We start from the raw sequence: 20,874 nt of genomic DNA, 5'->3' as shown, positions 1-20,874 counted from the left end.
CTCAGAGCTGGCCTGGGGTCCCGCCCCAGGTGGCACCTTGACCTTTAGGCTCCTCAAAAAGGGGCTGAAAAGTGATCGAGTGAAGCAGCAAAGCCCAGAGTTTAGGGAACCAGCGCCCTGGGTGCAAATCCCCAGCTCTACAGCTTGTTAGCTGTGGGAACAGGGGCTAACCCACTCACAATGCATCAGTTTTATCAGTTTTCTCTGTCTGTAAAATGGACTGCTGTGCAGAACACCTGGGTTAATAGCTCTAAAGCCTTTAGAGCAGGGGTTTTTGGCCCCTATTTTTTTTGTACCATGCACCCTTTTGGCAATCTGTTGAAATCTCTGGATCCTTACCCAGAATAATGCTTTTAAAAGCATAAAACAAAAAGTTTAAGATTACATGGAGGGCAGTTAGTATATAAATGTCAGAAACACAAATTTATGATACAGTAATATGTTTATTAGTATTAAATAACAAGACTGGCAGGTTAAAGTTATATTTCCTTTCCTAACATCAGTGTGTTGTTGCTCTGCTTGAATAAGAACATTAAACTGAGGAGTGGTCTTTGACTCACCTCAAATTGATCAGCTAACAACTAAAGATAGAGAATGCAAGGGAATCGTGGAGAAGCCTGGGATACTGGTATAAGAACAGGAGGATTCACCATTTGGTTCACTGACCCTCTACTGGGCACAGAGGTGCCCAATCTATGGCAGCTATGTTGCAGGAGTGTCTGAAACACTGTGATTTAATAACTCACGATTTTTAAAAAATATTTTTATTGATTTTTTAGAAAGAGAGGGAGAGAGAAAAACATTGATGTGAGAGCAAAACATTGATGGGCTGCCTCCTGGACGTGCCCCAGGCATGTATCCTGACCAGGAATCAATTGGCAACCTTTTGGTGCATGGGATGACGCCAAACCAGATGAGCCACACAAGCCAGGGCAACTATCACAATTTTGAAATAGTTATGAGCATATTTTGAGATACTTGCAATAACTACAAGTCTATATAAATATATATGATTTCTTTTTTTTTTTTTCTAAATCCTCACTTGAGGATATTTTTTCCATAGATTTTCAGAGAGAGTGGGAGAGATAGAAAAACATCGATTGGCTGCCTCCTGCACATGCCCTGACCAGGGGAGGATCAAGCCTGCAACCCAGGTATGTGCCCTTGGCCAGAATCAAACCTGGGGCCCTTCAGTCCCAGGGCCAACATTCTAATCACTGAGCCAGACTGGCTAGGGCTGTGATTTCTATTGGTGACAAAGCCACAGATACTGCTAACACTTTAACTCATATGGAAGGAAATGCCAAATTTTGATTAGATGTTAGTGAAAATAAACATATATATATATTTCCATCCAAGTTTATGGGCCCCCTGAATTCTGAAGCCCAGGTTAAGAGCCTTCCTCTTAGAACAACATCTGAAACGTACTAAATGTTTGCAGTTATCATTATCAGCAGCCTAGGCCAGGGGACTCCCAAGACTTTGGAATCAGAATCAATTCCACTTGATGTGTGACTGACCCCAAACTCTACCCCTCTCTGAACTTGTTTCTTCTTCTCCAAAAGGGGGGACACCTAGACCTTAGCACTGTGAGGTCCTTTACATATTTTGAAATCTATAACATGAAGTAGAGCTGAGTTATTGCTTTAATTTTATGAGGGCTTCCTCGAGACTACCCCCCTGACTGTATCACCTAATTTGAAATTTCTACCAATGCCCTAAAACCCAGCCTTCAAAGTCTTTCACTATTTTGCCTGTAACCAAGACCTAAAGTCTGAATTCGGCCCATAGATGCCCATGTAGTGTGTGTGTCAGTTGTCATTATTTAATAATTTCATATACAAATTGAGTTCTCTGGAACTTGGCCAGCTCTGCTGATCCCATCCCACCTTCACACGTGGCATCAAACACGAGTGCAGATCAGTTGCTTCCTTCAAAGGGGATTCCCTTCTTGCCTCAGTGTATTAGTTTCCAACTTCTAAAAATGGGTTTAATAACAGCCCTCTATGCCCAGCTCACAAGGTCCCCGCAAGACTAGCTCCCTCATTTGTGAACCAGTAGGCTCCAGATTTGCAACATGGCCCTCCCCTCTCTGGTTTTGTCCTTAACTTCACATTCTCACATCCTGCACTATGTGTCCCCTCCAACCCTCCTCCATGCTGAGCCCTCCTTTAATGTTTTTTCCCCCTCCTCTTCCTTCCTATAACAGTCTCCCTAGGGCAGCCTGGGAAAGCCCAATAAACAGTATGGTCTCCACCATCCTGATACCATCAAACACCTACCCTGAACTGGCACAAGGCAGAAGTGAGAAGCCAGCCGCCCTCTGCCCTCCCTGAACTCACAATCCTGTAGGGGAGAGACAGACAATAACTCACCACTTGTACCACCCCACATACTCTCTTAGAAGGAATGGGGGCCTAACAACCACAACAGTATCTATACTCTGTGCCCCTAGCACCTGGCAGGGCTTGGCAGTTAGGGGCACAATAAATGGCAGCTTCTATTTTGAAGGTAGTTTTATGAGTTTAACGTAAGTTCTTTCTACATATTTGCTGTAAAAATTTCAAAGATCATTACATAGCAGTAGGTCACTAAGTAAAAGGGCCTTTTTCCCAGCATGTCCTTAGCCCATTACCCAGTGGGGGCCACTGTTAAGTTTTCTGGGTGTTCTTTTATTCTCTATATATGTAGATATTCTACATACTATTCTGCAAATAAACCTTTTTCCCCCATTTTATGAGATAATCAATGCCAAATGAAATAACATAATGCACATAAAATTCTTAGGATATTGCTACGATGTGCTAAAAAGTAGTAATTTTCTTAATCAGTATATGCAAATCTTTTATCGTTTTCAAGCTGAGGGTAGGAAAATCCCTGTAGGAACTCCATCTTAGGGAAAGGGGTGATATGTGCATTCTCCAAAGGTAGGGGTGGTTGATCTAACCCAAACCAACTGAAAAAGGAGTGCCACTGTTGTGGAGGGCCACCTTTGCTGAGAGCTGATTGGTGACATCCAATCATCTGAGGTAGGGATGGGGCCAGGGCCAGGCCCAGGGCTGCAGAGGCCCTCTCAGTACCTGGTCCAGGCCTAATACTCCTGAGCGCAGTCAGACAAGGCCTCTCCTGCCTACCCAGCCTGGCCTCCCCTCCCTGGTGGGTGGGGGAGGTGCTGCTCAGGCCTGATGCTGATCTCTTCTGACAGCTGCTCCTAAGGCTGGCAGGGCAGGCAGGCGGGGGAAGGGACCAGATTTAAAGGTCCAGCTGCCCCGCCCCTTGCCAGAGCTGGGAGGGCAGACTCTGGTGAGCATCTTCTGAAGGCATGGCTCTCATGCATATGAGAGGTCAGGAACCTCTCTGCCCTGATATTCCCACTTCTTCATACCATGAATACCACTAGTTCTCATTCCTGCTTCCACCTCACAGGCTGCCAGGGAGACTAGTGGCACTCACCATGCGACTGCGATGCCTGACCCCTGGCTACTTCCGGGTGTTACAGGTAAGTACCCCTAACTCACAGTTCCTGGTACTGACCCCTTCCTCTTCCTCTCATGGCTGGGTTGTCTGCCCCAACGGCCAGGGAATGTTGTCACGTTCCCTGCCACCTGAGCAGCCAGGGCCCAGATGGGCACTGAAGCGAGAGGGATTGGGGTGGAATCTCCCTGGGGCAGCAATGGCAGCCATTTCTCCTTCATCCAGCTGTGCCTTCTCAGCCCGTTCCCTTCCTAGAAGTCTCAACTGACCCTTCATGTGAACCCTCTGTACATCCCCAGATGCAGTTAGCCGGGGAGCTGAAGGCAGAGCCCCGGAGTCCACTGGTTGGGGTTGTGGCTACACTGCTGGCTGTCCTTGGACTGGGTGGTTCCTGCTATGCTGTCTGGAAGATGGTGGGGCAACGGCAACCACCACAGGCCCCATGACGAAGTGGGCAGCCTATCACCTGGGCCCTGGGGGGTAGGTAACTCAGCAGGGACTGCAATCTTGGGATCCCACTTCTTTTCTGCCCTCATTGGAAGCAGAGCACTATCAACCTGATCCTACTCCCCACCCCTCCCCACTGCACCTGGGCTCTGCCTGGGATCTCCAGGCCAGGATGCAGGTTTCAAAGCTGGGCCAAGTAGGGAATAGGCAGTCTTGTCCTGCACACAAAAGTAGTAGAGAAATCCTTACAGGGCAAGAGTCTGGGGGAGGCCTGGACGTTAGGAGTCAGAAGCAAGCACTCTCTATCCAGTTCTTTTATTTGAGGGGGAGGGCACCCAGAAGAGGCCATCCACTTGACAAACCCATGGCCAAAAAAGACTGGCAGTCTCTCCCAGCCTAGCTCTGCATCAGTGTCCAGGGGCAGCTCCTGTGCCATGCAACCTCAAGCCATGTCAGGTAGACGTGTCCATCTCAGGGACCTCAGTGGACACTTCTGTGGGCACTGCCAGCCGCTGTGGAGGCACATAGGAGCCCATACCCGCTGCCCTCTCAGCCTCTTCCTGAGTGTAGGGCTCCACGCTCAGCTGCTTTAGCCTGGGAGGAAAAAAAAGGAGATGGGAGCTGCCCAGATGAGAGCTCGGTAAACCAGGCACCCATTCATCAGTCCTCATTCCTTCATACCTTTTCTTGTGGTCTTTGGATCGGAAGTGGGTCTTCAGGTTGGCGGAATCGATGAAGTACCTCCTATAGGGATGAGGGGTAACGGGAGAGTGAGGGGGTAAACTGAAGTATCTCAGGTACGTCCGCATCCCTGACCATAGCTCATTCCCGGACGCCAAGCTTCGGGTCTGAAGGGATGGGAGGCCCGCAGACCACCGGGTCCCGAGAGGAGGCACCGCGGGCCCCGGGGGCCCGGACGTCACAGCCCCGGCCCACGCACGGGCCCTATTCCTCCCAAGGCCCGGCCGGCTGGGACTTACGAGCAGGCCAGACAGCGATGCAGGCCGCCCCCTGGCAGGTCGGGGTCGGGTTGGGCGTCCGGGTCTGGCCGGAGCCGTGAGGGAACCTGGGGCCGCAGCTCGCGGTGAATCTCATCCAGGTCTGGCCGCCGCCGCTTCGCCTTCATCTGGCGGGCCAGGGAGTGCGGCCGGTGCGCGCCGGTCCGGCGGGAGCGACCCATGGCCGGTGTCCGCGGAGCCTGAGGGCTCCGGGCCGAATGCGAAGCTCACGTGCGCGCGCTTCCGGACTCTCCAATGACGTCACGTGACGGCCGGGGCGGGGCAGGATCGGGTGGACTGCCGCTGATGACGTCACTTGCGCGGGCCGCTACTTGAGCGACCTCAGGCGGCTGAGGACGTAGCTAATGGTGTCCCGGGCGGCGCCCAGCGAAGCGTCCCCACCCGTGGGCGGGAGCAGGCGTTGCGGGTCGTCGCTGGGGAGCGGAGGGTGGTGCGCGCCCCAGGGGGTTCCTGGGCGTCCCGCCGCCCTGCCTTCCCGCCCCGCACCACCCATCTCCGCGTCATCCTCCGGCCCTGTCCCTCCTTCCTAGCTCCCAGATCTTAGACTCCGCGGTGGAGGAGGGACATGCTTTAAGTGTCTCCCGGGAGGCACTGAGAAAGGTCTGCGGTGTGAATAAATTAATAAATGAATGAGTGAATAAGTTTGGGATTCCGGTCCCCATTGGGCTTCCTGAGATACCTCCATTCCCTGACAAATCCTACCCCCTTCTCACCGCTCCCCAGTTATTCCCTCGGGTGTCCATCCCCCACCCACCCCCAGACAAATCCGTAAGGGAGTTTGGAAGGGGGGTTGCTCCCCAGAGATCACAGTGCTCAGGCATTCTGTCAGACTTGAGGGATCAGCTCCTCCCACAAGAAAAGAAGGTGCTCGTAGGGGTCCTCCCATCGTTGCCCCCTTTCTCTGAGCTCTGGACTCCCACCCGTGGGCTGGCAGCAAAAGAAGAGATACAGCCTAGGTGTGTGCCCAGAGCGGGGGGAGGGCCAGAGAAGCCTTTTCCCATTCACCTGGGCCTGGTGCCTTCCAGGCTGACCAGAGGAGCTCAGCAATAATTCAGGGGCTCCAACTCTTTGGAACCTGTTGCCAGGAAACAGGGAGACCGGCACGTGCATCCCTGGGGAAAAGAATCAGTTTCCAGCCCAGACAAAGTGAAATGTAAGCCCAGCACACTGACTGGGGCCTTGGAACCTTCCCACTCCAATTCACAGAGGCTAAGTGGGGACATAGGGCAGGGCCCTGCTGAGGGCACAGCTGGTATGGCTATAGTCACAGGGGCACCAGTGTGGGTCCTGGGTCCAAGGACTTTGGGAATGGACTTTGTGAAAGGAAGAGGATTTTTCTGGAGCCATTCCAAGAGATCAAGTTGAGGTACTCCTAGGCCCAGGAAGAAGGCCTCTGTGGAGAGAGATGTCTTTATTATTCTTGGCCAATAATAATAAGAAGCTGGGGTGACAGAAACCTGCTCTGTCCCACCCCCACCCTAGACTCCTTTGGATAGGTTCGCTTGCTGGGCACTGTGCCAGCTGAGGAGGCTGGTGCATCTTTAATGAAGTCACCAGATCCCTGGGACAGGCTCTCTGTCTCACCAAGTTCCTAAAGCCAGACCCACTGGGTGCCCACTGAGCTACTGCCTTCCTGTGCCTGGGTGTCAGGCCTGTTTCCCCTGCAGCTATGAACCAGGCCTTCTGGAAAACCTACAAATCCAAAGTGCTACAGACCCTGAGTGGGGAATCTGAAGAGGCTCTAGCAGAGGAGGTGGGTACCATCCATGTTTGCTGGGTAGGGCAGGGGCAGAGGGGAAAAAGGAGTGAAAGGTACAAAGAAGGGCAAGGGGCAGTCTGGGGGGGGGGGGAGCACATTTGCATAGAAGTAATCAGCACATTTAAGGATGACAAATGGCATAGTGCAGTGTCAGAAAGCCAGGATGTTCAAGAAGAAAAGACTTGAGGGACACTGGAGGAATGGTCACTGTCTCTAGGGATCTCAAGGGCTGCTACAGGGAAGAGATCCTTCTAGATCCAATTGGCAGTGGCACACAAGGTATGCTAAGCTTGACACAACTTTCTGGTAGCTGAGCAGAAGTGGGATGGCTTGCCTTGAGAAGTGAGTCCCCTGGTACTGGAGACAGGGAAAGTGACATTGTATTCTGAGGGTCACTGACAGCATCAGATCAGAGCCGTACTTGGACCGTGTTTGTCCTGATGTTAAAAAAAAAAAATTGAGCCCAGTCTGGCTTGGCTCAGTGGTTGAGCATCAACCTAGGATCCAAGAGATCGTGGTTCAATTCCCCATCAGGCACATTCCTGGGTTTTGCGCTCCATCCCCAGTTGGGGCCATGCAGGAGGCAGCCAATCATTGATGTTTCTATCTCTTTCCCTCTCCCTCTCCCTCCCTCCCTCTGAAGTCAATAAAGATACATTAAAAAACAAACAAAAACTGAAAAGGCTCTGAAACAGTCTTACATCTAGAGTTTTACATCTGTGAAAAGTGGCAATTGCATATATAGATGTGGCAGGGGCAGGAACACGTTCTGTGGTATGTATGTGTGTGAATTAGTCTAGACAGGTTAGTGTCCAGGGCTGGACATGTATAGAAGTATTTGTGGGTCAGTATTAGGATTGGTGGCCAGGGAGAATCCCCAGTGAAGGTGTATGTGCAGGTGTGAACTGGGCGTAGGTATTTTCAGGTATGTACATTTGGGCAGAAGTGTTTGGCAGGTGTTCTGTTTGTATGTTGTATGTGTTTGTGTGTACATCTGTGTCCTGGTGTCTGTGGATGGGTGGAAAGGTTTTGTGTGCTGTGGGTGGGCCTCTGTGCAGTTGTATAGATGTGAATGGTATAATTGTGTACGTGTCCTTGTATAAATGCCTCACAGCACTTACAGCCATGTACAGGTGAAGAGCTGTAGCCATGTGGAGGCATGCTTATGCACAGGTGTGTCTACATCAGTGTGCATGCCCATGTCCACATGCTTTTGGGTGTGTATGGACATGTCTGTAGGTGGGCATGTACATGTGCTCAAGGGTTTCTGAAGGAATTTTTCAATACAGGTAATGTATGTGACTGGTAGCTTTCAGGAGTGAGGAACATTTTTCTGCCAAGGGCCATTTGGATATTTATAACATCATTCTCGGGCCATACAAAATTATCAACTTAAAAATTAGCCTGCTATATTTGGTCAAACATTTAACTCACCCTTAATGTGATGGCTGGAACTGCTGCTCTTTGGTGAGGCCTTGGCAGGGCCAGACCAAATGATTTCTTGGGCTATATATGGCCCGAGGGCCAAACGTTCCCCACCCCTGGTTAGAGAAATACCTTTATGTATTTGTGGAGGGTGTGAGAGGAGACTAGGTGTGTGTTTAGTTCTGTGGAGTTTGGGGTGCCTGGTCTATGTGTACCAGGCTAGCAGTGGGGGAGGAGTTTCTATTCCTTTGGGGCCTCTCTAATGCTGGGTGGGGGCTTGTGTCCCAGACGGAGAACCCAGCTTTAGTGGAGTCTGAGACAGCGGAATCGACCCCAGAGACCTTCAATCCCATGTCACAGCTGGCCCGCCGGGTGAGTTCTCCCTTCTAACAACCCAGCCCTGGGGAGCCTGGCAGAGGCTGCCGTGGAGTCCTGGGAGGGGGTGCTGTATCCCCTCACTGACTCCCAGCCCCTCACTCCCAGGTTCAGGGCGTTGGGGTGAAAGGTTGGCTGACAATGTCATCTCTGTTTAACAAAGAAGATGAAGACAAGCTGCTGCCACCCGAGCCCTGTGCTGACCAGTATGTGTGTGTGTGTGGTGGTGGGTTCTGGGATGGGCCTGGGGTCCCCTTCTCCATGGCTTTTCCATATGGTCTGTCTTTCTAACCATGGAGGTTTGGGGGAGGGCCAGCCCCTGCTCTTTCTGTCTCTCTTAGCAAGAAAGAGGCCAAATCAGCATATCTGGGAGATTAGGTTAGATCTCCGGAAGGAATTTACCAGATGTTGGGATTGAGGTGGTAGAAGGTATTATGGGCTCTCTCTCCACCCATGTGGGAGGGGTCATCTCCCTAGAATCAGGGAACCGAGCAGAGTACCTTTAGGTGTTTGGAACAGAGGGTGATTCATATTAGTGGTTCCCAAATACTAGTCTAAACTCTCATCCTCCTAGGGTGGTTGTGACAAACACAAACTCCCAGACTCTCCTTTAAAGATTCTGATTCTGCAGGTGTGGGCTGTGGCTGGGATCTCGAGTTTCAGCCAGCTCCCTGATCCCAGGCACACTAGTTTAGGAACCAGCCTTAGCAGGTCTCTGATGATGGAGGGTTAGGGGGGAGGGTCCGGGGCCTGCGTCTTCCTCCTCGCCGTGTCCCGGGCACACCCTCCATCTCTGCCCCTTCCCCCAGCCCAGTCAGGTCGCTCCCTCTCTTGGCCACTCCGGTATCCTTTGTCCTCTAGGGCCCTGCCCCGCCCATCTCTCCTCTCCGCTCTCATCTGCTCTCGCTCTCAGCTCTTGTAGGGCCCCCCTCAAGCCGCACCAGCGCCCCGAGATTGCCCTTCCCTCCACATTTCCCTGCTCCCGCCCCCCTGAGCCTTCCCCGGCGGTCGTCCCACCCGCCCTTCCCGCGTGTTCCCTCATGTTCCTGGTCCCCCTTCACCTCCATCCCAGAACCTGACCACAGTCCCCGCCGCGCCCCTTTCCCCAGGGCCCACCCCCGGCTTTCCTGACCGTCGCTCCCAGAGTCTGAGCCCGCCCCTCTCCCGGGATCGCCCCTTCCCGGTCCCACTCGGCTCCCCGGAATCGTGGGGTCCCGCCCCGTCTTCCCACCTCGGGCCTCGCCGGGAGTCACTCCCTAGTCCCCAGGCCCCGTCCCACCTCCGCCCCTTTCCTTGGTGCGCCTGAGCCCCCCCGGCCTCCGGGTCCTGACCCGCCCCAGCCTCCTGGGCCCCTCAGTTCCCTGAAGTAGCCGGGGCTCCCCCGGACGCATCACTGGTCCCTTGGCCCGCCTCCTCTGCACGGGGCCTCCCGGACGCGCCGCGGGTCTCTGACCCCAGCTGTCTCCCGCAGCCCGCTGGCGGCGCAGGCAGCCTCGCAGGCGGCGGAGGCGGAGGCCGAGGCGGAGGCCGAGCCGGAGGCGGCGGCGGCGGCGGCGGCGGCGGCGGCGGCGGCGGAGCCGCGCGGGCTCGGATTCTGGGACGCGTTCGCCAGCAGGTGGCAGCAGCAGCAGGCGGCCGCGGCGTCCATGCTGCGCGGCGCCGAACCCGCCCGGGAGCGGGACCCCGAGGCCGGGGAGGAGGCCACGGAGGAGGCCGCCGAGCGCCCCGAGCCGCGGGAGGCCGATGCGGCGGCCGACTTCAAGTGGGGCTTCCTTACCCACAAACTGGCCGAGATGAGGATGAAGGCTGCGCCCAAAGGTGACTAGCCGACGGCCGGACCGGGCGCCCACTCCTCTCCTCTCCTCCATTAAAGCCCTGGCCCGACAGCCCGTGCGACCGCGTGCTTTTGTCTGGGCAGCCCCGAAAGCTGCTTTTAGGTGGACGACCTCAGGGTGGGGGTGCAGGGGGAGAAATCCTTCCCTCCTTATCCCACAAACTCACGGGAGAAAATGCCCAGGGACACCCGGGGTATCAGGATAGATGGTGTTAGATTTAGGGCACAACTTTCCAGGAAGCTGGGGAACCCCTGAGGACAGACTCGCTCTGTCCAGCCTCTCTCAATTTGGCAGACGTTGCCTGTGGCCCTATTGTGTGCGCTGTTTAATTTGGCAGACGTTGCCTGGGGCCCTATTACGTGCGCTGTTCCTGTAGGAGGAGCCATAGACTAACAAGAGAACTCAGACTACGAGCGGCTCCCACACAATCGAGGCTCAAAATACAGGTCTGTACTTGGGAGCTCAGAGATGAGGCCGACTGGAAAATTCAGGAGTTCCTAAGGGAGAGTGAACATATATAATCTCAGAAGGATGAGTAGAGAGGAAGGGAGAGGTAGCCCAGGCAAAGGGAGGACCGTGAGCGTAGACTTAGAGATACAGACGTGGGAGGAAGGCAGGTGACCTCCTGTGTCTTTGAGGGAAAGGACAGCGGCAGGAGGTGAGGCTGCGGGTTGGCAAAATCCTGGTTTGAAGGGTCCCTTCCTTTGTTGTCAATTCTAGTAACCAAACGGGGCAACAAAACTCCAGGAATGGGGACCTTTCAGGCTCCGGTGCACCCCAGGTTTCTAAAGCAGCCCCCCCCATCGCCCTCTGCTCTAGAAAGAACCCCCTAAACACGCTCTTCGTGGTTCCCGGCTCTAGTATGGGATCTTAATAGTGTAAGTACCAGTTGGGTAGTGATTATAGCATCTATCATTCATTGAGCACTTCTGTGTGCCGGGCACATTGCCATGAGCTTTACGACCATTTAAAAAACATTTTTATCACAGAGGGGTGCACCTGCCGTCCAGAGAGATTAAGTGCTCGCCCCGGGAGGGCCACGCAATCAGCCTGGAACCCACACTCCAAAATCCACGCAAAACACACTCGCAAATCCACCCCACCCCCTTCCTCTACATCAACCTCACGACTCGCTTAACGTTTTGACTTTATTCAGCAGGTTCTCTGAATTCTCAGCCCAGCCTTCACTCCCCAGACCCGGCCTCCACAGGGGCCAGGAGGAGGCCTCCTGCACCTCCGCCCTGTGCACTGGGACGGGCCTGTGTAATCATTTTGTCCCGACGGTTGCTTGGGGAAGCCAAGATCCAGAGGGGAGCCGGCCTGCAAAAAGGCAACCTGCGCGTGAGAGGCAGGGCGTGGGTCCAGCCCCGCGCTCTCCCCGTGGCCCTCCCCGGGCCCCAGACTCCCCGGGCGCCGGCTCCCGAGCGGCCGCGGTCACACCTCCGACTCGCGCGGCGGGCCGCGGGCGCGCTGGCAGCGGTACAGCCACTGGATGACCCGTGCGTTGCGCTCCACCACCGACACCGACACCGGGGGGCGCCCGTCGCGCGCCGAGCCCGCGGCCTCCGAGCCGCCGCCGCCGCCGCCCGCGTGATCCGAGGGATCCGCGCAGCCATCGCTGGATGTCCAGTCGCTGGGGTCCCCGGAGCCGGGCGGCGGCGACGTCCCGGGCTGGGGGCTGGCGTCGGCGCCCCAGCTCTGCGGAGAGAAGCGCTCTGCACCCAGCACCTCGACCAGCGCGCGTTCCAGGCCGCAGTAGTTGAAGAAGCGCTCCTTTTCCGACAGGGGCAGCGAGCACGTGGGGCACAGCGCCCGCTTTCCCGCCGCCTCCGGGGCATCTTGGGGCGCGGTCCAACCACCGGGAGCCGTAGGTCGCTCCGTTGGGACCGGGCTGCTCGAGGAGGCGTCTCGCGGGGTGCCCAGGAAGAGGCGCCGCACCAGCCCCTGGCCCTTGGCGTTCTCTTTGTTCACCGAAGCCTTGCAGTCCCGCTTCTGGCGGTAGAAGATGAGGGAGTCGGGCCTTGGCAGCCGCCTGCCGCTACCCCGGCGGGCGGGCCTGGGCGTCCTGGGTGATGCAGGGGCCCCCAGCTCATTGCACGAGTGCGGCGTGAGCGGCCCTGGACCCCCGCGCAGGGCGGGCTCCTGGCGTCGCGCTATCACCTGGTGCGTCTTGACATACTTGGCTTTGTCGGCTTCCAGCCTCTCCACCGCGCTAGGGGTCCGTCCCCTGGATGGGGTGGAGGGGGAGGCCAGGAGCATCTTAGCAGAACTGGGCAGGACAGTGCCCCATAAGACACCTGAGTTAGGCGGCTAGTTTAGTTGCTGAGAGCAATTGGCTGGGGGTCCCTGGGGCCTGAAGAGAAAGAGGATTGGTCAGGGGGGGAGTAGATATCCCTGCTCTTCTCCAGCAGGCAGGCATTCCTGGGAATAGGATCAGCCAGCCACCCCTCCCCCATCCAGGTCAGCTTGTGCCTGCCCAGGGGCAGAAGCTCAGGCCCTCCCTTACCCCATTCCTCAAAGAGATTGGGCAGGGAGTCCCTGGCCACTCAGAAACATATGCCCCTTTGAGGGTTGCCACACTCTGGCTACAGGACCATGCTAAGCAAGCATCAACAAGCAGGACACTTGGAAGAGGAAATGAGGCTGGTCCCCGGCCCAATTCCCGAAAGTGGCCTCAACCGGAAAAAATACCTCTTCCCAACCCAGCAACTTGGAGTCCAAGACAAGGAGGCTTCCCAGCCACAGGCTGGCTCCAGCAGGGCCCACCCTTCCCACCCCCAAGTACCGAGGTCAGGGATATAACCACAGGGTAGGAGCCTCCAGTAATTGCAGCCAACGGCCCTGCCCAGGCCCAGCGGGGCCATTGAGAAAGAGGGCCGTGGTCACCAGGTCACGTCAGCCAGCTACCTGCTACCCACTCTCTGCCCCTGCCAAGGGAATTTCAGAATGCCCAACTGTAAACATCACCTTATCTACTTCTGCATTTCCATTTCATAGTGGGTGACCCTGGCCCAGAGAGGCGGGGCTTGCTCAAGGCTTATTGAGAGTTAGGGGCCCCCGGACTGGAACCTAGGTCTCTTGCCTTGCAGTCCAGAACTGGTTCAGATTGGATCTCTCACTTGCCTATCAGAACATCTCTCTTTTTTCTTTCTTGTATTCCCGCTGATATAAAACCAAGCAATTTCCGTTGGAGATGGGCCCCTTGCCTCACTAAAAATGTTCCTTCTACTAATTCTTCCCCAAACCTGAGCTCCCAGAAATCTGCCCTCAGGGTCCCTGCCCTCTTCTCATCCCCAAGACCCCGTGACCCTTCTCCTCCACCTCCCTTCTGCAGGGGAAAGGGGCCAGGAGGGGCTGTAAATCAAGAGCTGACAGTTTCCTTGGCAGTAACAGAACGGGCCACCCACACCGCTCAGCACACCCCATCCCATCCCTGCCCCCTTACTCCCTCCATGCTCCATTCAGCTGGGAGGGACACATCAGTTCTGGCGGCCCAGGGGACCTCAAGTCTGGAGACAACAAAGGAACAGAACTTGTCAGGGATGGGGGGAGAGGAGCCCCAGAGATGGGTAGTGGGGCAGAGACCCTGCTAACCCCACCAACCCCAGAGCAACCTGCTTAGCTTTACACACACACACACACACACTCACATGCTCACACACACACACACACACACACACACACACCCAGGAAGCAAGGAGAGCCTGACAGTGCCCTCCTTCCTCTGTCCCACAGACTATACCAGGCAATGAATGGGTCAGATTCCAAGGTCCCAGGAGGGCACTGTGCTTATCTGACCTCATGGATACCCTCACTTCCCCTCATCCCCTCCTCCTCTTCCTAGCCCCAAGTGCAGAGGCTATAAAAAGTCCCTAAACACAGGGACCAAAATAGTCTGCTGTCCACTGCCTCTTCCCTGCCTTCTGGGTTGGCCTTGATGCCCAGCCACAGATGTCTCACCCTAGATGCCTGGCAGACATCCCTTTGCCCCCTTTCTCCCAGTCCTGAGGTTAGTGGTCCGAACTTTGCCCAAGGCTCCTGCTCTAAATGAGGGCTGGGGGACTGTGCTGTTGGCTTGGAGCCAGCCTCCCTGGCTTTGGGTCCCTGGGTACCCTCCCACCCCAGCGCTGGGCTCGGGATGCACTCACCTCTGTGTGGGGAGGCCGAATGCAGGGCTCCGTGGGCAGGGCCAGACTGAAGGCAGGAGGGACAGTAGGGACTAGAAGTAACTTTGGTGGCAGCCAAACCTCACTCTCCACAGGAAAAGCTGAGAGAGCCTCCACCCCCCCAGATTAACCCTCGCCTTCCTGACCTAGAGCCTGGCCTCTGTTAACTCCTTCCTGGTCACAGTCTCAGTGTTGGAGAGGACCTATGGACAAAGTTCAGGTTCTTTATTTCATAGATGGTCACAAAGGCCCTGTAAGTGATTTGCACGGAGGCACAGTGAGCTTGGGGCACAGCCAGGACCCCAAACAAGTTCTCCTGATTCCCAGCCTTCCTTCAGAGGCTTGGGGTGGGGACATGCTATTCACACAAGGTCAGCCCCCTCTGCTCGGCCTTGGCAAATCCTCTTGGTTGGGATGGTAAGACAGAGCAGGGTTCTAATAACTGTGCCTTTTTCCCTCTGTAGCAGGCTTAGACCTGTCCTGGTCTGGGTGTGTGGACGATGTTAAGCCTGCTCTCCATGTGGGTGAGGCCAGGAATCTGCAGCCTACGGGTGGGGACAGTGGTGCTGCAAATGTTCAGGGTGAGCCTGTCCCAGCAAGTCTTGGCGCGAAGGTCAGCTGGGAGCCCATTGGAGGTGCCTCTGCCCAAAGTCCTCTGACAGCAAAGGGATTGGCTGGGAAGAGGGTGATTCTGGCGCCCAGCCTGGGTCCTTTGGCCTCCTGCCTCCTCTGCCCCAACTTGGGGACTTCTAGAGCTGGCATCATTTCTTTCTCTTTCTTTTTTGTAAATTAAATTTATTGGGGTGACAATGGTTAATATGATCATAGAGGTTTCAGGTGTCGGTTTCTATGTCACAAGATCTGTATATTGCACTGTGTGCCCACCACCCAAAGTCAAATCATCTTCCATCACCATATATGGCACCTCATGTCTCAAGAGGAGCCCTGTCCCTACAGTGCTGGTATCAGGAGGGCTCTTCCCCTCTCCCTAGGAGGTAAACTCTGCAGTGCCCAGAGCTCAAAGGCCAATTTTCCTGCCAAGGGGTCCCTGCGCCCCTCTAGCTGGCCACTTTCCACAAATCCCTTTCCCTCCCTTCTAGCACTTTTTAAGATTTGCAAAGTACATTCACACCTATGCTCTCTGATCTCCTTTGTCCCTCCCAAGGGCCCTAGACAGGGCATCCAGAAGGGTAGGGAAACTGGATCAGAGAGGGGAGAGACTTGCCCAAGCCCAACCCCCAAATCCACTCTTTCCAATGCACCCTCAGCCTGTCAAGTAAGGTAATGAGTCTGAAAACCAGAAGGCCCATCTCCTGGTAAGAGATTTTTATTACCTAATTGGGATTACTATTATTATTACCTAATTGGGATTATTATTTTATCCATGATAGCTTCATATTGTGTTGTTACAACACTTTACAAAATGCTTTCATGTACTTTATCACAATTCATCCCGGGACAGTCTTGGGGGGGGGGGTAGGTTTTATTGTTTTTTCCATTTGACAGCAGAAGAGACTGAGCCTCAGAGAAGTGAAACGGCTGATCCAAGCTCACACGATTAGGAGTAATAGCTCACTTTTATTGAGAGATTAGCAGATGCTTGGCACTGTTCTGAATACCTCACACAAATGATTAACACATTTAATTCTCAAAACAACCAAATGAAATGGGTACTTTCATTCTAATTTTATGGGTGAAGGTTGGGGGTGCAGGACAGTAGCCCTGAGATCTGGTCACGAAGGGGTTAAGCGTGGAGCCTGGGCTGGGCCCAGCTGGGATGCTGTCAATGGCAGGAAACCTGGCCTGTGAAGGAGGGGGGAGGGAGCTGTTGTGTCTGACTCCTGATACAACCCCCATCCCTTTGGTCTTAAAGGAGCATCCGGGTTGGGTGGAAGGGCAGGAGGGCCCCTTTCTCTTCTCTTTTCTAGGGACCCAAGACAGATGCTGGTCTACAGCAAGGGGAACACAGGTGCCACCCTGGGGCAGCCCAGGTCTGACGAGGTGACTAGAAGTAGCCCCGCCTCTCTGCCTCTCAGCCCGAGTACTCTTTCAGGGGGGTCTGGGAGACCCTGACTCAACCCTCAGAGCCTCCAATCAGAGGCAGAGACCCAGCTCTGCCCTCAGGAGCCTGAGTGGGAGGGTGGTCCAGGAGCCTTGCTCTCTGGAGCTCCTGGTCTGAGGGGTGACAGTACCCTGTCTGGGATGGCAGTGGGCACAGACCCTCTACCACACTGGTAGAGCGGGGTCCGGAGGGTTGGCTCCCTGGTGAGAGAGCCCTGAGAGGGTCAGCGGGAGATGGGGGCATAATGAGTGGAGCTGAGCTGCCGGCCCTGCCTGTCTCTTGGCCACACTTGCTGTGAACCGGCTCATCTGTGTTTCTGGTCATGGGTCCCCAGGGAGATTCTTAAAGTGGCTCCTTCCGGCCCTAGAGCCAGGACCTTGGGGGGAGGCCAAATCTGAGAGATGTTTCCTTCCTATTTCCAAGCTCATTCCCGAATCACCCTAAGGATCCCTGAGGCTCGATGGGAATGGGCCTGAGTCAGAACTGGCTCCTTCTAGGAGAGGGTGGTGGGAAATGGGGAAGCAGCTCTGGTCAGTGTCGGGAATGAGACGGGTCAGGGAGGCCCTTCAGATCCAGCCTCAGATGCCAGACCCACATTGTCACAGAGGAGAAACTGTCAACTCCCTCTCCAGCCAGCTGCCCTTGCCATAGCCATCCACACCTCTGCCTGCCTTTGAGCCTAATCGCGGCCTAGCACTCACTGGCTGTGTGGCCTTGAGCAAGAACTTAACATCTCTGAATTTCCTTTTGTGTAACATGGAAATGATATGACGGAGTTCTTGTGTGGCCCAAAGAAGTGGTGGCGGAAAAGAGAAAGCACCTGGTGCCTCAAGATGCTCAAAATGTTACATGAATCTGCCTCTTCGCTCTTGCCGTCCAACACCTTCCTGGCAACTCTGGCCTAAATCTTAAAAATTTTTTTTTTTCTATTCCCACAGTCTCAATCTCAGCTGCTGTCAAGAAATCATTTTGAACACTGCTCTGTGCCGTGGGGTCAGTAGATGGGTCAGACATGGATTTTGCTCCCAGGGAGCTCAGTCTGCTTGGGGGTGGGGGTGGGGGTGGGGGTGGGGCAGAGGCATGAAGGACTGATCACCACTCAAGTGAGAGCAGTGCTGCTGTGACAGAGATGAACAAAGCAGGGGACGTGGGGGGGGGGGGGCGGTATTTGTTCTGTCCAAGGAAGCTTTCAGAGAGGAGAGGGTATCTGGGCTTGGAAGGGGTTTCTCATGGGGGTGGGATGGGAGGTGGAGGTTTGGGAGGTTGGAGGGATAGTGAGAGCAATAGGACAGCAGGAGCCAGTGTGTCAGTGGGGACAAGAGGCTAGGGAAGGGGCTGCTGGGGTGGGGGTGGGGGCCTCAGAAGGACAGAGAGAAGATGGGGTGCAGAGAAGGGAGGGGTTTGTGATAGGGACCCTGAGAAAAGGCAGGCTCAGAATGAGAGAAGGGGCCTCAAGGAGGAGCCCAGGGTGAGAGAGGGAGGGGCTCGGCACTGGGCTTCGGTACTGCCCCGGCGAGACAGGAGGAGCCCCCTCCACCGGCCATGTGTGAGTCCCCAGAGAGATTAGAACGGCCATCCTCTCATTCAGGGCTTTCCGTTTCGGAAAGAATTTCAGCCACAACAATAGCCTGGCTCCAGCTCTGCCTCTGAGGGGGCGGCCTCTGGGCAGAGCCAGGTGCCCAGCACCCACTGTCCAGTAGTCACTTCAGGGAGGGGCAGGGGTGGCCAGAGAGGGGAGGGGACAGCGGGGTGGGTGAGAGGAAGATGTCACTAACCGTTTTCCCCCCTGAGCACCTAATGAACAGTCTGAATAAAATAGGATTTCTGTTCTTGCAGAGCTTACAACCTAGTGTTCCAGTAACAAAACCAACCGTATCTACTGTTTACTAAGTGCTAGGCACTGTGCTAAGTGCTTTCCTCTCAGTATCTCACTCGCTTCTGGCAAAACCCTATGTGAGGTGGGTGAGGAAACAGGCAGAGAGAGGTGAAGCGACTCACCTGAGGACACACAGCTTGTAGATGGAGAGCTGGGACTCCAGAGCCCAGCTCTTAGCCCCTGAATCGCCTGCCACCTCGATTGTACCTGTCTGGGGCAAGGCCACTCTCGCTACCTGCTGGCCTTCCTGCATCGCTTGCTCGGTTGGCTCCGTGAGCAGGATGGAAGCAAGGGTCGGAATGAGGGCAGCCCCCATGGCCGTCCTCGCTCCAGCCCTCGTCACCTACACTTCTGTCACCACACCTTCACCAACATCTCCATCATCAGCATGCCTCTAGATTCAGTACAAGGAACAAAAAACATCCAGTCTAGACTTAGTAAAATAGGGAAACAGCTGGGAAAGAAACAGGGATTTCTCATGGAATGCGGGGGGGGGGGGGAATCTGGCCCCCTCTCCTGACAAATGCACCTTCCTGATGACGCGCTGAGAATTGGTTAGATCTTTTGCACAGAGAAAGCTATCAAAATGTCAAAGATGACCCAATCTAATTATTATAAACATGTATGGGTGTTTTGTTAAAGGGCCAGCAATACTGAACGAGTAAGAAAATAAATAAAGGTGGGAACAATTCTTAAGTTATTACACCTTTATTCCATCAAATCTATTTTTCCTGCCTTGATTTCAGCAAAATTACTAATTGTGTTGCTATAATTAAAGGTTTCACATAATTTGTATTCTACTAATGGAAATGCCTAATTAGACAATCTCTCTTCAGTCCATTTTTTTTTCTTTTTTTTTAGTTTTTTAAAATTTCAATTTGGTGAAACTGCTCTGTTGAGGTAGCAACAACTGGAATTGAAAATAAAATTCTTAACGCAATATTTACATTTAAGGATGAACTACTTATGTTACATAACATGTTCAAACGTTTAAGTGGGGTGTATATGATAAGTTATCATTAATACAGAAAATATTACAATATATTTTAATGGCATCATGTAAATCTCTACTTCTCATGTCACAGTTTTCACCATCTCCTAAAGCAATTGGCACCATGCTTCTTGCATATTATGCCTAGCCTTAATTTACAAATTTATATGCTTTTTATTATTATTATTATTGATTTCAGAGAGAGGAAGGGAGAGGGAGAGTCACTGATCAGCTGCCTCCTGCGCGCCCCCTACTGGGGATCGAGCCCGCAACCCGGGCGTGTGCCCTGACTGGGATTCGAAGAATCATGACCTCTTGGTTCACAGGTTGATGCTCAACCACTGAGCCACACCAGCCAGGCTTAATTTATAAATTTTAAAATAAAATATATTGTTTAATACTGCAGAACATTCCTCAGCCATCATCTGCTACTACTACTGTAAATACCATGCTACACATTGGAACACAAAGTAAAGCAAGAAAGTGGACACTTGGCACTTGCTGGGAAGCAATAGTGTTGTTTTTGTTGTTGTTTTTATTGTTTGTTTTTTAATTTTATTTTTGTTTAAAATATTAGCAATAGTGTTTTGTGCATGAACCTACAGCATTCATGCTCTCTGAGAGGAAGGATTTGACAAGTTAATTAATTTGTCGTTTCTCTTACCTAAGTGCTTTCACCACTGAGCCGTCCCCGCACTCCACGCAGCGGATGTCTGCAATGTCAGCAGCAGCGCAAACCACGGTGGCATTTGGATACAGTCTTTTATTTCGAGGACACAGGGCAAGAGGTGGGGAGAAGCATTCGTTTGGCTAGGGCTGAACTGTGTTAGGTCTGAGAGCAGACGTTGAGGGGTATGGCTTATACAGTGCAGCTTTGAGCACTGGGTCCCGAGTCACAGATGCCCATGTAGTCTTCAATAAATGACTTTTGGGGTGTTTTTTATATTAGGGGCCCTTTAAAGGGCAGGGGTCCTTCTAACAAATTCTAAGGGTGGCACTGAGCTATGGCCATGGAGGTGCTATGTCACGTTGAACCTACCTGACTGTGGGGAACTACACTTATACGCGAGGAGGGCAATTCCCACAGAAGGTGGAGTTTGAGGCCTGGGCCATGGTGGTATTATAAGTGCCATTCTAACATCATCATGGCAGAATAACCAACACCCTAATCCTACCCCTGGATTATAACTGTCACCTTCTTCACAGTCATTGTCAGCTTCCTCATCATGACCTAGGCCTGGGTCAAAAGCCTATCACATTTCTCTGGTCTTACTACTTCATTTAAAGACGGACATGTAACTCAAGTTATAGCCAATGAGACTTGCTGGACATCTGAGAAAAAGCTTCTCTCTCGTCCTTGCTGTGCAAGAACCTGGGAAGACAGAGCAGTGAGAGGACAGCGTGCTCTAGGACTGAGTCAACAGAGAGTGAGACAGTGTAAACCA

At 53.7% G+C, this 20,874-nt stretch overlaps 3 protein-coding genes across 6 annotated transcripts; 1 reads left to right on the top strand and 2 right to left on the bottom strand.

Moving 5' to 3' along the window:
* Positions 1 to 432: 432 nt before the first annotated feature.
* LOC308560307 (uncharacterized protein C1orf232) lies at positions 433 to 10,325 on the top strand (the record flags this gene model as incomplete). 4 transcript variants are annotated; one of them, XM_081144207.1, is made up of 6 exons in its annotated part: positions 433 to 3,499; positions 3,774 to 3,954; positions 6,591 to 6,693; positions 8,413 to 8,496; positions 8,608 to 8,705; positions 9,971 to 10,325. In XM_081144207.1, the coding sequence occupies exons 1-6, from the start codon at positions 3,466 to 3,468 to the stop codon at positions 10,323 to 10,325; spliced, it is 855 nt and encodes a 284-aa protein (XP_081000333.1). In that variant the 5' UTR covers positions 433 to 3,465. The 4 variants fall into 4 exon arrangements, with proteins under 4 accessions (XP_081000333.1, XP_081000336.1, XP_081000334.1 ...); XM_081144210.1 differs by lacking the exons at positions 433 to 3,499; positions 3,774 to 3,954 and adding an exon at positions 5,299 to 5,540; XM_081144208.1 differs by lacking the exons at positions 433 to 3,499; positions 3,774 to 3,954 and adding an exon at positions 5,299 to 5,549 and having other exon boundaries at positions 6,608 to 6,693.
* On the bottom strand, positions 4,221 to 5,184 carry ZNF593 (zinc finger protein 593). The gene is made up of 3 exons (XM_081144211.1): positions 4,902 to 5,184; positions 4,603 to 4,665; positions 4,221 to 4,515 (listed from the first exon to the last, which is right to left on the bottom strand). Exons 1-3 carry the CDS (start codon positions 5,099 to 5,101, stop codon positions 4,374 to 4,376), a joined length of 405 nt encoding a protein of 134 aa, XP_081000337.1. The 5' UTR covers positions 5,102 to 5,184; the 3' UTR covers positions 4,221 to 4,373.
* Positions 10,326 to 11,504: 1,179 nt separating the features above from the next.
* Positions 11,505 to 14,543, bottom strand: FAM110D (family with sequence similarity 110 member D). The gene is made up of 2 exons (XM_081144654.1): positions 14,483 to 14,543; positions 11,505 to 12,687 (listed from the first exon to the last, which is right to left on the bottom strand). The coding sequence occupies exon 2, from the start codon at positions 12,591 to 12,593 to the stop codon at positions 11,769 to 11,771; it is 825 nt and encodes a 274-aa protein (XP_081000780.1). The 5' UTR covers positions 12,594 to 12,687; positions 14,483 to 14,543; the 3' UTR covers positions 11,505 to 11,768.
* Between the last annotated feature and the right edge of the window lie 6,331 nt (positions 14,544 to 20,874).

Source organism: Miniopterus schreibersii (genome assembly GCF_964146895.1).
Source record: "Miniopterus schreibersii genome assembly, chromosome: 8".
Classification (NCBI taxonomy): Eukaryota; Metazoa; Chordata; class Mammalia; order Chiroptera; family Miniopteridae; genus Miniopterus; species Miniopterus schreibersii.
Note: the sequence above shows the minus strand (reverse complement) of the source record. Positions and strands in the feature narration are given on the sequence as shown.

Excerpts from the sequence above, each read along its gene's own strand:
- ZNF593 (XM_081144211.1), bottom strand. The coding sequence starts at position 5,101 with ATGGGTCGCTCCCGCCGGACCGGCGCGCACCGGCCGCACTCCCTGGCC. Across the intron at positions 4,666-4,901 it reads CATCGCTGTCTGGCCTGCTC|GAGGTACTTCATCGATTCCG; the intron begins GTAAGTCCCAGC and ends TCATCCCTATAG. Across the intron at positions 4,516-4,602 it reads TCCAAAGACCACAAGAAAAG|GCTAAAGCAGCTGAGCGTGG; the intron begins GTATGAAGGAAT and ends TTTTCCTCCCAG.
- FAM110D (XM_081144654.1), bottom strand. The coding sequence starts at position 12,593 with ATGCTCCTGGCCTCCCCCTCCACCCCATCCAGGGGACGGACCCCTAGC.